Below are 12,254 nucleotides of genomic sequence, written 5' to 3' on the forward strand. Positions count from 1 at the left end.
TCTGAGTTCGGGGGCAGGAGTGGAGTGAGAGTATCTGGATGTTCTGTTCTATGTTAGTCTTTGTATCCTTTGTCTTTGTTGTTTTTCTTTGACCTATGTTCTTTGTCTTTATCTTTAGACTTAGATTGTGTCATCTTGTTCTTTCTCTTTATGTTCTTCTTCTCATTTTATTTTTTATTTTTTATTGTTTATGAAAAATTGCTGGCTATTGGAAAAAAACAATTTCCCGAAGGAGACCTCCTGAGGGATCAATAAAGTGTTACCTTACCTTTACCTTACCTTACCTTTAACTCTAAAAATAATACCAACCCTTAGTCAACATAAGGGTGAGTAGAAAATGAAGTTTTAATTTTGTGTGAACCAAAGAATCTTTACTCACAAATTATGCATTTTTCCGGTCATTTGTAGGGATTTTCCCTAATCATGATGTCGTTGTGAAGTCATTAGAGTCCGTCGAATTCCAATGTGTGATCTTTGTTTTGAGAAGTTTTAAACAGCGATGTTTCTGGTCAATTTATGTTGTAATGGTCAAAATCCTTTGATTTTCTCCAGAATAATATAAGGTACTTCATAAATTGAACCGCTGTGTTTGCATTGCTCAGCTGACATCATTTGCCTGTCATTTGCCCAAAGCCTAAGAGGGGGCGCTATGAAGAAGCAAATATGAATATTTAATAACTATTAAAAAAACGATTGGCATCAAACCATGAATACCACCCACTATATTTTCATTGAAAGTTGTAATTATTAGTTACACCCGCACTAGGACTTACCAAGTTGTCCAGGAAACATCTACTTCAGCGCCACAAATAAGTATTTAGCGCAAACTTTATACTCGTTTCGTGGCCACAAATCTGTGCTTCATGGCTAGAAGTAGGATTACACGCGATATATTGTGGCCACATTTTCTTTTACCCTGTCATTTTCAGGGCTCTGTAAAGCTCAGCTATGTTGAGAAAAGAAACCTAAGCCTGGAAATTAATCCACATCAGCTCTACTGAGAAGTAGCTTCTGCATCCTTGAATGGTATTCTGTCACAACTATCATAGTATTCTGGTACTAGCTAACACTTTACATTACATTTTGTATTTTAAAAAAACACGAAAAGGACAACAGTTTCTCTGTCACAACATGTCAAAAATGCAACTTTTTCATATTTGACCTAAAATTAAGCAAGGTGAACCTCGATTTGTTCCCTGTTATAGGGGTGTCAGAGTTGTGACCTTGGCTCATGTGAGATTTGAATATCGTTATCTGTAGTTTGTGATTTCACTTAAAAAACAATGCCTTTGTGAAAGCCAGGCTGTGAAATGGTTTACAGGGGTATAGGAGAAACTCCAGAAAAGGCAACAGGTATCCATCGACATATTAGTCGTTTGTTTTAAGCGAACAAAACACCTTCCCTTCTTGTCTCCATAGGCATCTTAAAATTAATGTCGATCTGCTTGGGGGGGGGGGGTCTAAAGGTCGAGGAAAATCAAAATGGTGGTTTAGAGAGTAAGAGTTTAACCTTTATCTAATCCAAAACAAAAAAGCCAGAGTCAGGTGAGAGACGCTGTTATATAAAGATGTTCTCACTTCTGTGCTGTTAAACATTCTCCTGCCACAATACAAAGTTATGGAGGTCAGATCTTAACATTTAAACACTCAGAAGTGAAGGACAGTGTTTTGGTTTCACCTCATGTTTCAGTCGTTTTAAGAAAACCTCCTCTCTCTTCATCCATCATACTAAACACATTAGTTTTCTTGACTTCTGCCTCAGGATGAATTATTCAAGCGCGCGATTCATTATCCTGACCAGACCTTCGCGAGCGCACATCTACGACTCCTTCGCTCTCAGAGGAGATCCCGCCGTAATTGAATTGCGGTCGGTAAGTTGGGACTCTTTCCATCCGACCGCATTAGGACGAGCCGCTCGTCTGAGCACTTTTACTTCAGCGTCGAACCTGCGGCGAGACAGACGGACCGCCTCGTTCTATGACACGAATAAAAAAGCAGACACAGTTGAAAGTGAAATAAAGGAATACATTTCATTTAATCGAAAGAAAATGTTGTTGTCTCGGGTTCGTTTTACGGAATCTGAAGGTCAACGGTGGTGGACTTTTCTGCAGAAGATTTTAAACAATCATTTGGTTTTCTTCCAGTGGTACAAGTGTTTAACCAATGACTTATTCTCAATAAACACTTCTTGAAACTTAAATGACCAAAATGTGACAAATTTGGCAAACCAGGTTAGTGAAAGTTAGTGCTTAGTGTCCCAGACAGACATCCTGATGCAATTGGCAAGAGTCGTCGAGCAGCTGTGACTACATGATTGTACATATTCCTGCAGGATGAACTTGTCCACAAATAGGACATCTGTCGTCTAAAAAGCGACAAACAAACATCTTGTTAAAATGTGGTCGACACTTCAGGTCCTGTAGAATGAAAGTAAACTCACCGTGTTGACGAAGTTGCGGTGGAGAAGGCGGCGGAGTAGAAGGCCGCGGAGTAGAAGGCCGCGGAGTAGAAATTAACACCAGCCACCCTGCAGAAAAGGAAAGATTCAGAAGTTGCATGACTGGAAAATGAATATATTTTATTTCTATAAGGCATCAAAAAAGAAAAGATTAGTTGCATGTTTGCGGTCTTTAATAAGAGAGACAACTTATGTGCTCTTAAGTGGTATCCATGGCAACCGCATCTCAACTCTTGAACAAACTCAACGTCAAACTGTCGCTCAAAAGGCGTCACGGGTGGGAATTATTTGATGATAAGCCAACAGGAAGCTATAGTTGGAGAGCAACCATTTGTTCCCATGATGCATCACGACACAACAATCGAGGACTTTGTTCGCTGAATTCATTAAGGAAATACTGCCTCTATTTGAGAGTGAGTGGCTGTGTCCGCTATTGCAGTTAGCATGCTGTGGAACAACTAGAGCCAAGAATGAAAGTATGTCAGCAGACTCACAGGGCCGGGGTGGTGAGGATGGTTCGGGTGGCGTTGGTAAAATAAAAACTCTCTTCTTCTTAAACCACTGCGCTCGGGCCACCACATCATTCGCGTAGTCTTTGCCGGTTGTGAAGGCATCAATATCGTAACCTTCATGGACGTTTCCGTCACCCTGGTTGTAGGCCGCGATCCCTCCTACGAAGGACGTGCACAAAGTTGAGTTCAGTTGATTTCCTGCTCTATAGAAGATAAAAACATCTGCCAAACCTTAAGACAAAGCAATAGAAAAAACATGTCAAGGCTCGGGAGTCCAGTCCTGCCCACCAAATCCTTTCTCATGACCCAAAAGAGTGTTAAATATGCTTAGTTGTCTCAAAATAATATATAAAACAAAGCTATTATTTGATACAAAAACTAGATCTAGTGTATGCCAATTTTATAAGTTGTAAGGAGTTTCCTTACGGACCGATTTTTGAAAGGATGTCCAGCTTGTGGGCAGTCCAACCCTTCTATACCACAACTAAACTGATTAAACAATCCTATATACACAGTTAAATATACATAATTCGTATTTAGCATTTAAAATAGGAAACGGCTAGGTATCCCTATTGTACACTCCTTGTTGAAAGCACATACATTGTGATACAAGGAGCAAATTGTAATGCCTTAAATGTTTACTTTGTAGTACATTATTCTCTATCTATCTGTCTATTTGTCTTAAAAAATTCCGTTTTCTGTTTCAACTTTACATCACTTTGAGATGGCTATTTCAAATCATCTGATGAAGGGCTTACCGTAAAATGTAGACTTTACAAAAAAAGCGAAACCGAGTGTTTAGAAAAAAACAACAATATTATCATAATTTTCTAATAACGGTTTCATTATTTGTGGGTGAGTTGAAGAGCCAGATGTGGCACGTGGGTAATGAATTATATTAATTGTAAATTAAAAAACGTTGTGTTAGATGTATAGAGCTTCGATGAAATGTAGTAAAGCACAATTGTGTATAATTTAGATATTTTTTGTTATCACCATTTAACATTGCCAGATTTAGGTATGTTAAGGAATAGAAATCTAAAAACGATTAATACATTTGGCGTTCGAAGGTTAGTTCTGAGATTTATGAGTAAAGATTTTAGGCAAGGACATCATTGAGATTGAATCCCATTGTATGTTCTCCACCAAGATCTCCACAAGTGATGAAGACAAACTAGTCAATAAAATGAACTCGCAACTCGTCAGAAACAAACCTTTCAGTTGATACTTTGGCTCCCAATGCCCGAACTTTTGCTTGATGAGTCCGATAAAGTGGACCAGGATCTCGGTGGCATGGTTCAAGTGCTCCTCACTGTCCCAGGCCCCTCTTGGTTTATGCGCCCCTCCTTTTGGATTTACGTCCACCTGAACAGAAGGGACGTCAAAGGTCTCCACAGCAAAGGGACAAGCGTCCATCAACCCACCTGCATTAATCCGAATGCGTTCCACGCTCGTCTGCTGTAGTCCCAGTCCCCCCAGCCGTCTTCCAGAGTCTTCCCTGCTCTGGACTCTCTGGAGATGATCCCGGCTATCAGGTATGGATCAATGCGGTACCTATGCCCGACTCTTTCAATCATACGGTAGTATTGCTTCATTCTGTCCAGGTCAGTTTCAGCCAACTTTTCAGACGCCCTGACGCCTGAGTAGAGAGGGAGGAGGTCATGTGACCAAAGTGTTCAGAATGAAGAAAGGGACGAGATCTCTGAGAGCTTACCACTGTATGGCAGATTGTCCTGAGCAGCTGTTTCTGCTGACGCGCCTCTGGTCGGAACATCCTCGATTTCGGCCAAATCTGGAGACAGTTAGAGAGGAAAAGAGGAAGACTTATAGAAGGTCACAAATTCTGATCCCCAGCCCAGAGAATATAGTTACTCACCCATGTTTCTGCAGCCTTCTTGAGTTTAGCCGTGGCAATTTTACTTTCACTTTTCACTTTGTCTGATCGGACAGAGGAGGGCTTCAGCAAAATTCCAAAAATAGACCCCCTCCTCCCTTCCGCTACTCTGAGCCTGAGCAAAGAGACTGTTGATCATTTACTCCACTTACTGTAAGTGTAGCCAGAATTCTCTATGCTTTGTATCAGATCAAAAACTGAATGACAAAATAATGACATTTTTATTGTTTTATATTTTTACATTTTAAAACATCGATATGTTTTCTGTTTGTATCTTACATGTTCTATCTCTTACTGAGTAAACAAACCTACCCTTTAGTACAGTGAGTATAGATCATTCATTTCTTTTGTGTCTGGTCAATCGTCCAAAAACAATGAGGGGTCAAATACCTATTTCCTCAACTGCACGTCCGATATTGTGTGTGTGCGTTTGCATATTAGCGTACGTGTGTGTTGCCTGATCTAAGTATATAAAGTCTAATCAATCAGGTCAAGGAAAACTCACATGAAAATGATTTTTTTTAACATAATACATGAGTCATATTAACAGAATTTCAGTCATTTTGTTATTTTTATGGTGGCACAAAAGGAAAGAAAATGAATGTTGATCATTGACTACACACACTGCAGTGTGTGTATATATATATATATATATATATATATATATATATATATATATATATATATATATATATATTTACATTTTATTTACATACTTATTGAGGCCAGATGCCCACAATTGATCATGTTTTTATTCCAGACTGTGTAGGTCTTTTATAAAGGAGTGCTTCAGTCCAAGCCCTTTCGCTAAATAGAAAGAAAATTAGATTAAAAACATTATTTTCAAGAACAACAGTTGGAAAGATTGACCTCAAAATGCCTATAAAGGCTTTGAAAAAAAATGTTCTTTCCACCTGGACTCGGGTCAGGGCTCCGAAAACCTCGAAGGGTAGAACAATCGAAGGAAGTCTTTTGTTTATGTAGTGTATAAAAATGTATGTTGCGAGTTCAGAGACGAGTGATTTCCTGTCGATGATAAATGATAAATATGTTCAGATCCCCTCTGACTCCTTCAGCTTTCAAGGTTGTTGCTCGTCCACTCAAAGCTTCACTTCCCTTCACAGATTCTTGAAAGGGTTGAGGTCAGGACTAGGCCCCTCAATGACCTAAAAGCTATGTAGCCATATAGTTCAGGTGGTAGAGTCGGTGGTTTATGGCCCAAGAAGTTGCAGGTTAATCCATGGGTAAGATAACGGCATTGTGTCTCTTAACAAGACTTATTGGTCGAGCTGGCCGCATCGCAGCCTACTCCCATCAAAGTGTGAATGGGTGACTCTGTGTAAAGTGCTGAAGGTGAGCTCTGCACAGTCAAGTATGAACTATTGAAATTAATTTATTTTAAGTCACTCCTTTCTCCACTTTGCTGTGTGTTTTGGGCCATTGTCTTGCTTGAAATACCCGTCCACAACCTTCTGAGGAAAGGAGGTTGTCATCAAGTATTACATGGTACTAGACCAGCTTCACCTTACTGTCCCCTTTAACAGAAAGACACCCCAGTTGTGTTCTTGGGATCATCGTCTGTATCCCTTGATTTTGATTCGGACGACATCTATCTTTGAATTGTTCAGGTGTTTATTTGCCGACTTCAGAAGGACCTTAACTTACAGTATCTACTCGAGTCACAGTTGGATTTCAAAATTCCAATAACTTTCCAATTTAAAAATAATCCAATTAACTTCCATTACGAAGTTGGCCATACCTTTGGTCTTCTTGGTGGCCGAGGTCCTAGCTACCATAGGATCATAAACCCTTGTGTTATTGCAGGGTCACGTTGACCCAGCGGGCGAAACACTAATGTGTTTGTGTTATCACTTGTGTTGCCTCTTCATGTGTGTTTCTGGAAGCCAGGGAGGGTGTTCACCTTGACCCAGAGACAACACAAAGGATGCCACAAACACATTTGTTTTTTGGGTTTACACTGTATAGTGCTAAATAAAATCTGTTTAACTCAAATCCCAGTGGCCAAATGTGGCACGACGAGTTTGTATGGTTAAACCTCAAGCGGAACCGCTGTTTTGAATCTTTAGTTTTCAGCGACAACACAAGCATTCAAAACCCGAGTTTCATAATTATCTGCCTCAAGTAAAGCACTTGAGTTATCATGTGAGGTTTTTTTTTCCTACCCTGAACTGACCAAATGGATTCCCCTTTAAGAGGTGGTGAGCTGAGCCTGGTAGGATCTATTAATTTTTTTTCCATCTGAATACCTGTCAAGTCCAACTCTGGTTCCAATTTTCGATCGTCAGTAATTAGGTTGCAAACCTATAAAGACAGATAAACAAACCATTTTAATTATCCATTTAAATTAAACATTCTCAATTCATTTTAAATTAACTTAAACATTCAAACATTTTGAATTCATTTAAACATCTTAATCAAATATTTTAAATGAATCTCAAACTCAATAGGGTAAATGCTGCAATGTGTTCCTTAACTAATAAATAAATAAATTTGAACATCTTAGAAGCATTCAATCAATACACAATCAAAGTAAATCAAACATTTCACCGACTATTGGCGTCTTTGGACTGAACCTCCGTTTCTTCACAGTTCACAGGTGCTGCTCATTAGTGCCAATGACTGAAGCAGCTGGTTTGCTGCTGCTGGTGCACTCTGGGAAATGTGGTTCTTTCACACTCGTGCTGTGTCTCAAATCCCATACTTCTCTTAGTATACTAGAAGTTAGTATGCATCAGTTTAGTGTACATACTAACTAGTACGCAAATTCTCCACAGATAGTATGTCTCAAATCAAACACTGCTGCTACACACTAACTGGAAATCACATGACAGCTTCTTCTTCTACTACTATTTAACGATGTTTCAACCAGCTGTTTGAACGCTATCGCCGACACCTGCTGGCAGCACGTTTTGCAACTTTGGAAAAAGAAATAAAGAAAAAATATGAGAATGTAAATAATCGCGAGATATTTAATCTGGTATCAGCAGCGAAGATGTGTTTATCCTTCTACTGCTGCTGAAAATGCACCTGTAACTATATGAATATATATGCATTTATATATGACGTAACTTCTGTCTAAAACGTCATTAAGATGGCGGCTGTTTAGGGTGGTTAGTGTCCATCGAACCATGCTCAGTTTTGTGGGCGTGTTAGTACGCCAATTTAGTGTGCATGGCGCACTAAATTTCGCGTACTAAGAATTGAGACGCACAAACGCACTAAAAATACTAACTTTGAGTACGCAAGTATGCGATTTGAGACACAGCAACTGAGATTCAGCTGAACAATACCTATCCCAGCAGAAACACTCTTTTTCTTTTGTTAATGAAGGACCCTATAACTAACTGAAGAGCCTTTTCTTTTCAAAGGATTACATAAAACACAAAAAGGTTTTTTTTGGTTATTGTCAAGGGACATTTTTGCTTTTTCCTCCCATAGCAACGGAACAACTAAAAGTTACTGATCTGTCTGGCAGAGAAAATAAAGCAAATATAACATTCTATTTCCGCTAATTCCGCTTATTTATTTCGTTTTCCCTGTCATCAAACTTGAAAGGGGAATAAAAATAATCTTCATCAATTATACTCAGCAGGTTTAAAGAGATCATTTTGTGGTGTCTATGTTATGGATTAAGCCCTTCAAGACCGGAGCTGGCGTCACGTCCATCACTGGTAGGCAGCGGACACAAGACACTGGGAGGGAGGACACGACCGGGAGAGTGACAGAGTCTGACAGGCGCTCGTCACATCATTCTTATTTCAGCAGCAGATTCAGCCGCCGTCAGTCAGAGGTGGAATAAGAAGCGGCAGGAGTGTGTGCGGTGACAGGCCGGAGAGAGATAATTACCTTCCACAGACAGAAACACGTGGAAATGGAATTTTAAATGAAGGTGGCGAGAGGGGGGGGGGGGACTCGTGTGCACATGGCTCGGCTCATTGCCGGGAACTAAAGGGCCCTCAGAAGTCCGGGGTCAGGCCTCTGTGGAGTCCGGGGCGGCTCGGACGGGAGTCCTCTGGGTCCGTTTAAAGTGAAATGGCCGGTGGCCAGAGACTGAATCAAAAGAGACGGCCGGTCCAGGTCAGAGGTCGGACGAGGGATGTTGATGTGATTCTCAGATGAAGTTCTTCTGTGAGATCATCTTTAGATCTATACAGATACATCAAGCGGACATCACTTCCTGTTTCTCTTTTTTTCCCTAAGCGAGAAATAATCCTTCTGATCATCATTGGTGCACACGGTAGCGTAGTTGTTATTGAAACCGCGTCTACTGACTCCTTCAAGAAACATCTTAAGACATTTTTATTTGTTCAGGCTTTTCCTTTATTTTCTGGAACTCCTGTTGCGTTATCAGTTTTATATTGATCTTTAAAGTATATACTTTATTGAATATTGTTTTGATTGTTTAAGCGCTTTGTGACCCTGGTCTGGAAAAGCGCTATACAAATAAAAATGACTTACTTACTTACTTACAAGAAAGTTGCTTGTGTAAAGTGTGTGTGGGTTTACTCTCGCAAGATAATATTAATTTGCCAGAGAAAGGGAACAATAATATAATATTGGTGTACTTAACTGTGGGTTACTAAATGGGGTAAGTACTGGTACTTGGTTCTAGAAACGGTTGGTTCTGACGCAAAGAAAAGTAACAAGTTCTGTAGCTTCTTGTTGGATATCAGTTTCATTGTCCTTAACGATAATTATCTAAAATAAGGTAAGGTAAGGTAAGGTAAAGGTAAAGTAAAACTTTATTGATCCCTCAGGAGGTCTCCTTCGGGAAATTGTTTTTTTTCCAATAGCCAGCAATTTTTCATAAACAATAAAAGATAAATAAAAAAAAATAAAATAAGAAGAAGAACATAAAGAGAAAGAACAAGATGACACAATCTTAAGTCTAGATAAAGATAAAGAACATAGGTCAAAGAAAAACAACAAAGACAAAGGATACAAAGACTAACATAGAACAGAACATCCAGATACTTTCACTCCACTCCTGCCCCCGAACTCAGAATTGTACAATTGAATAGCCCGAGGAATGAATGAGTCCTTGAGTCTATTATGCATATCTTTAAAATGTTAAATAGGTCAATTGCTCATTGTGCGACCATCTAAAAGACGCACAATTTACCCATTAAAAAGTACTGAACATAAGAGGACTATAGTTGCGTTCACACCGCAAACAACTTGGCGAGCCGCGTTCTGCTAGAGACCTGGGAATTATCATGGGTTACTGGTTACAAAACAACTTCCAATTGTCTGTTATGTTCATCTAAAGAAGAAGTAGGTCTAAAGTTAGTGGAATGTTTATTAATCTCACAGAGACATTTGCAGAAATGTACAAATGATCCACAGTTTTAAAGTATTTCCTCCATCCACTCATCCATCTATCCAGTCCCATATTGCAGTGCAACAGTAGAACCTATACATTCAGAACCATCATGTACAACAAGCTGCTGAATTATTTTCTTTATCATGTCCGTCCGTGGACTTAAGGCCGTCTGTGTTCACGGTGTGAGATTAAAACCTGCTTGAATTATCGCCGCTGAAGTCGGCGCCGCTTGAGGCAAAACAAAAATGATCCTCAGCCAAAACCTTCCGGTTCACGGCAGGTGAGCCGACGTGCTTCAGGTGTTACAGTCGTGTACTTGGCCGGAGCCGCTGCTCTCCAGGACCATTACGACTAATGTGCCAATCAGAGAGAGAGCAAGTGCAAGTTCCAGTACAACGGCGGGTTAATGTGGTGTCCACTTTCATTTTCTGGTTATTAGCGTTGAGTGACTGCGACAGCTTTTCTGGGAGTTCAATTCCCGCCGCTGTTACCTCTGGTGCAGGTTTTTTTGTTTTTTTTTGCAGTTTCATCTCAAACTTTCTATATCGAGTCACATCACCAGAGAGTGAGAGCAGGTATGATCAAGACGAATTAGAATGAGTTTAGATCTACGACCAACAATCTTCAGTGTAAAGAGTCAATGTAAAAGCAACAATATACAGCATTTTTAATTAATAGTTTTTTTTGAGTGATTTAATTTCTAAAAGACATGAGTCATGTAGTAGAACTTTCTATTATTATAACAATGCTATTCACTGGAGTGTCCAAGTGTCTATAGCAGTAGGTTAGAGGTGGTGCTTGCATTTATTTCCATATGGCCAAAGTAAGACAAAACCAACCTAACATCAGGCTCGCAGTCATTTTGTTAAATAATTAGTTTTTATCGAAAATTACAACTATACTATTTTACCAGATGGGGGAGAACACGCTGCACCTAAAACCCCTTTGGCCCCTATCACAGATAGTGAACCCATGGGTAATAGAATCCGGGTCACCAGGGATGCTATTTCCAGCTCTACTTGACTCAACCGGGCTCCCCTCTACTCTCTTATGTTCTGTTTTTTCACCGGCTACCTTCTCCCACACCATTTTGTACGCACCACAAAGACAGACGACAACGATGGAGGACTTGTGGGCTCGGCCTGGACCACCACCTCGTCCACTGACCACGGAACAACTTTTCAAAACCGACATACCGTGGGTTTGTTCCTTGTGTTGGGAGTCGTTCCAATGCCTTTTCAGAGACATCCCTCTTTGACCAATCAGTGGCCAGCATTCAGTCGACGTCAGCGTTTTTAAATGCCGGGCTCGGCTTGGACATCAACACAGTTCGGGTTGAGTCGACTCGAGAATATAGTGCTGGGGCGAGCTGGTATAAAATTGGTGTAACTAACATTTTCTTTTGGACAACCCTTTTTTGGGATTTTCAAAAAAGGAAGAAAACAAGACTGAAGAATACTGTTAGAAAACCTTTCCATAGTCCCATAGACTGGAAAACAATTTTATCATATACTGCCTTTAGATCTTTAGGAATTATTAAATTAGCTAGAAGATTTGCATTTGCAGAAAAAAGGAACTGTGGTTGCTGAATCTGCTGAGTCTGTAAAATGAAATGCTCAAAAGTATTAGTATTCAAAGTAAAAACGAGTGAGTTGAAATGATGTCATGATGAAGAAAGACTGATGTGAAAATGTTTAAATAAAATGAAAAGGGTTGTAAAGAAGACAAGGAAGAAGAATGCAAAGGAGAAGAAGACAAAGGAAGAAAAAAAAAGTAGTTAGTAGTAAAAGTAGAGGTATAAGTAGTAATAGCAGTAGTAGAATAAGTAGTTTAATAGGAAGTATAAGTAGAATAAGTATTAGTAGAAGTAGTATTGGGAGTAGAAACATAATTAGCTGTAAAAATAGAAGTAGTAGTAGGATTACTAGTAAAGTTGTAGTATTATTAGTAGTAAGTAGACAAAAGTGTTTTTTAAAGTTTAATGAAGTTTCTAGGTGCGAGTAGATTAATGTACCTGAAGGTCAAAGTGGAAGATTTTTCAAGTGA

General features: G+C 39.5%; 1 protein-coding gene across 1 annotated transcript; it reads right to left on the reverse strand.

Moving 5' to 3' along the window:
- Positions 1-2,011: 2,011 nt before the first annotated feature.
- On the reverse strand, positions 2,012-4,918 carry LOC148066186 (lysozyme g-like). Its single transcript, XM_087806864.1, has 7 exons — positions 4,847-4,918; positions 4,685-4,762; positions 4,395-4,609; positions 4,185-4,335; positions 2,953-3,129; positions 2,441-2,527; positions 2,012-2,365 (listed from the first exon to the last, which is right to left on the reverse strand). The coding sequence occupies exons 1-7, from the start codon at positions 4,848-4,850 to the stop codon at positions 2,307-2,309; spliced, it is 771 nt and encodes a 256-aa protein (XP_087662990.1). The 5' UTR covers positions 4,851-4,918; the 3' UTR covers positions 2,012-2,306.
- Positions 4,919-12,254: the final 7,336 nt, after the last annotated feature.

The sequence above is a fragment of the Callionymus lyra genome, chromosome 14 (assembly GCF_982586985.1).
Source record: "Callionymus lyra chromosome 14, fCalLyr1.hap1.1, whole genome shotgun sequence".
NCBI lineage: Eukaryota > Metazoa > Chordata > Actinopteri > Syngnathiformes > Callionymidae > Callionymus > Callionymus lyra.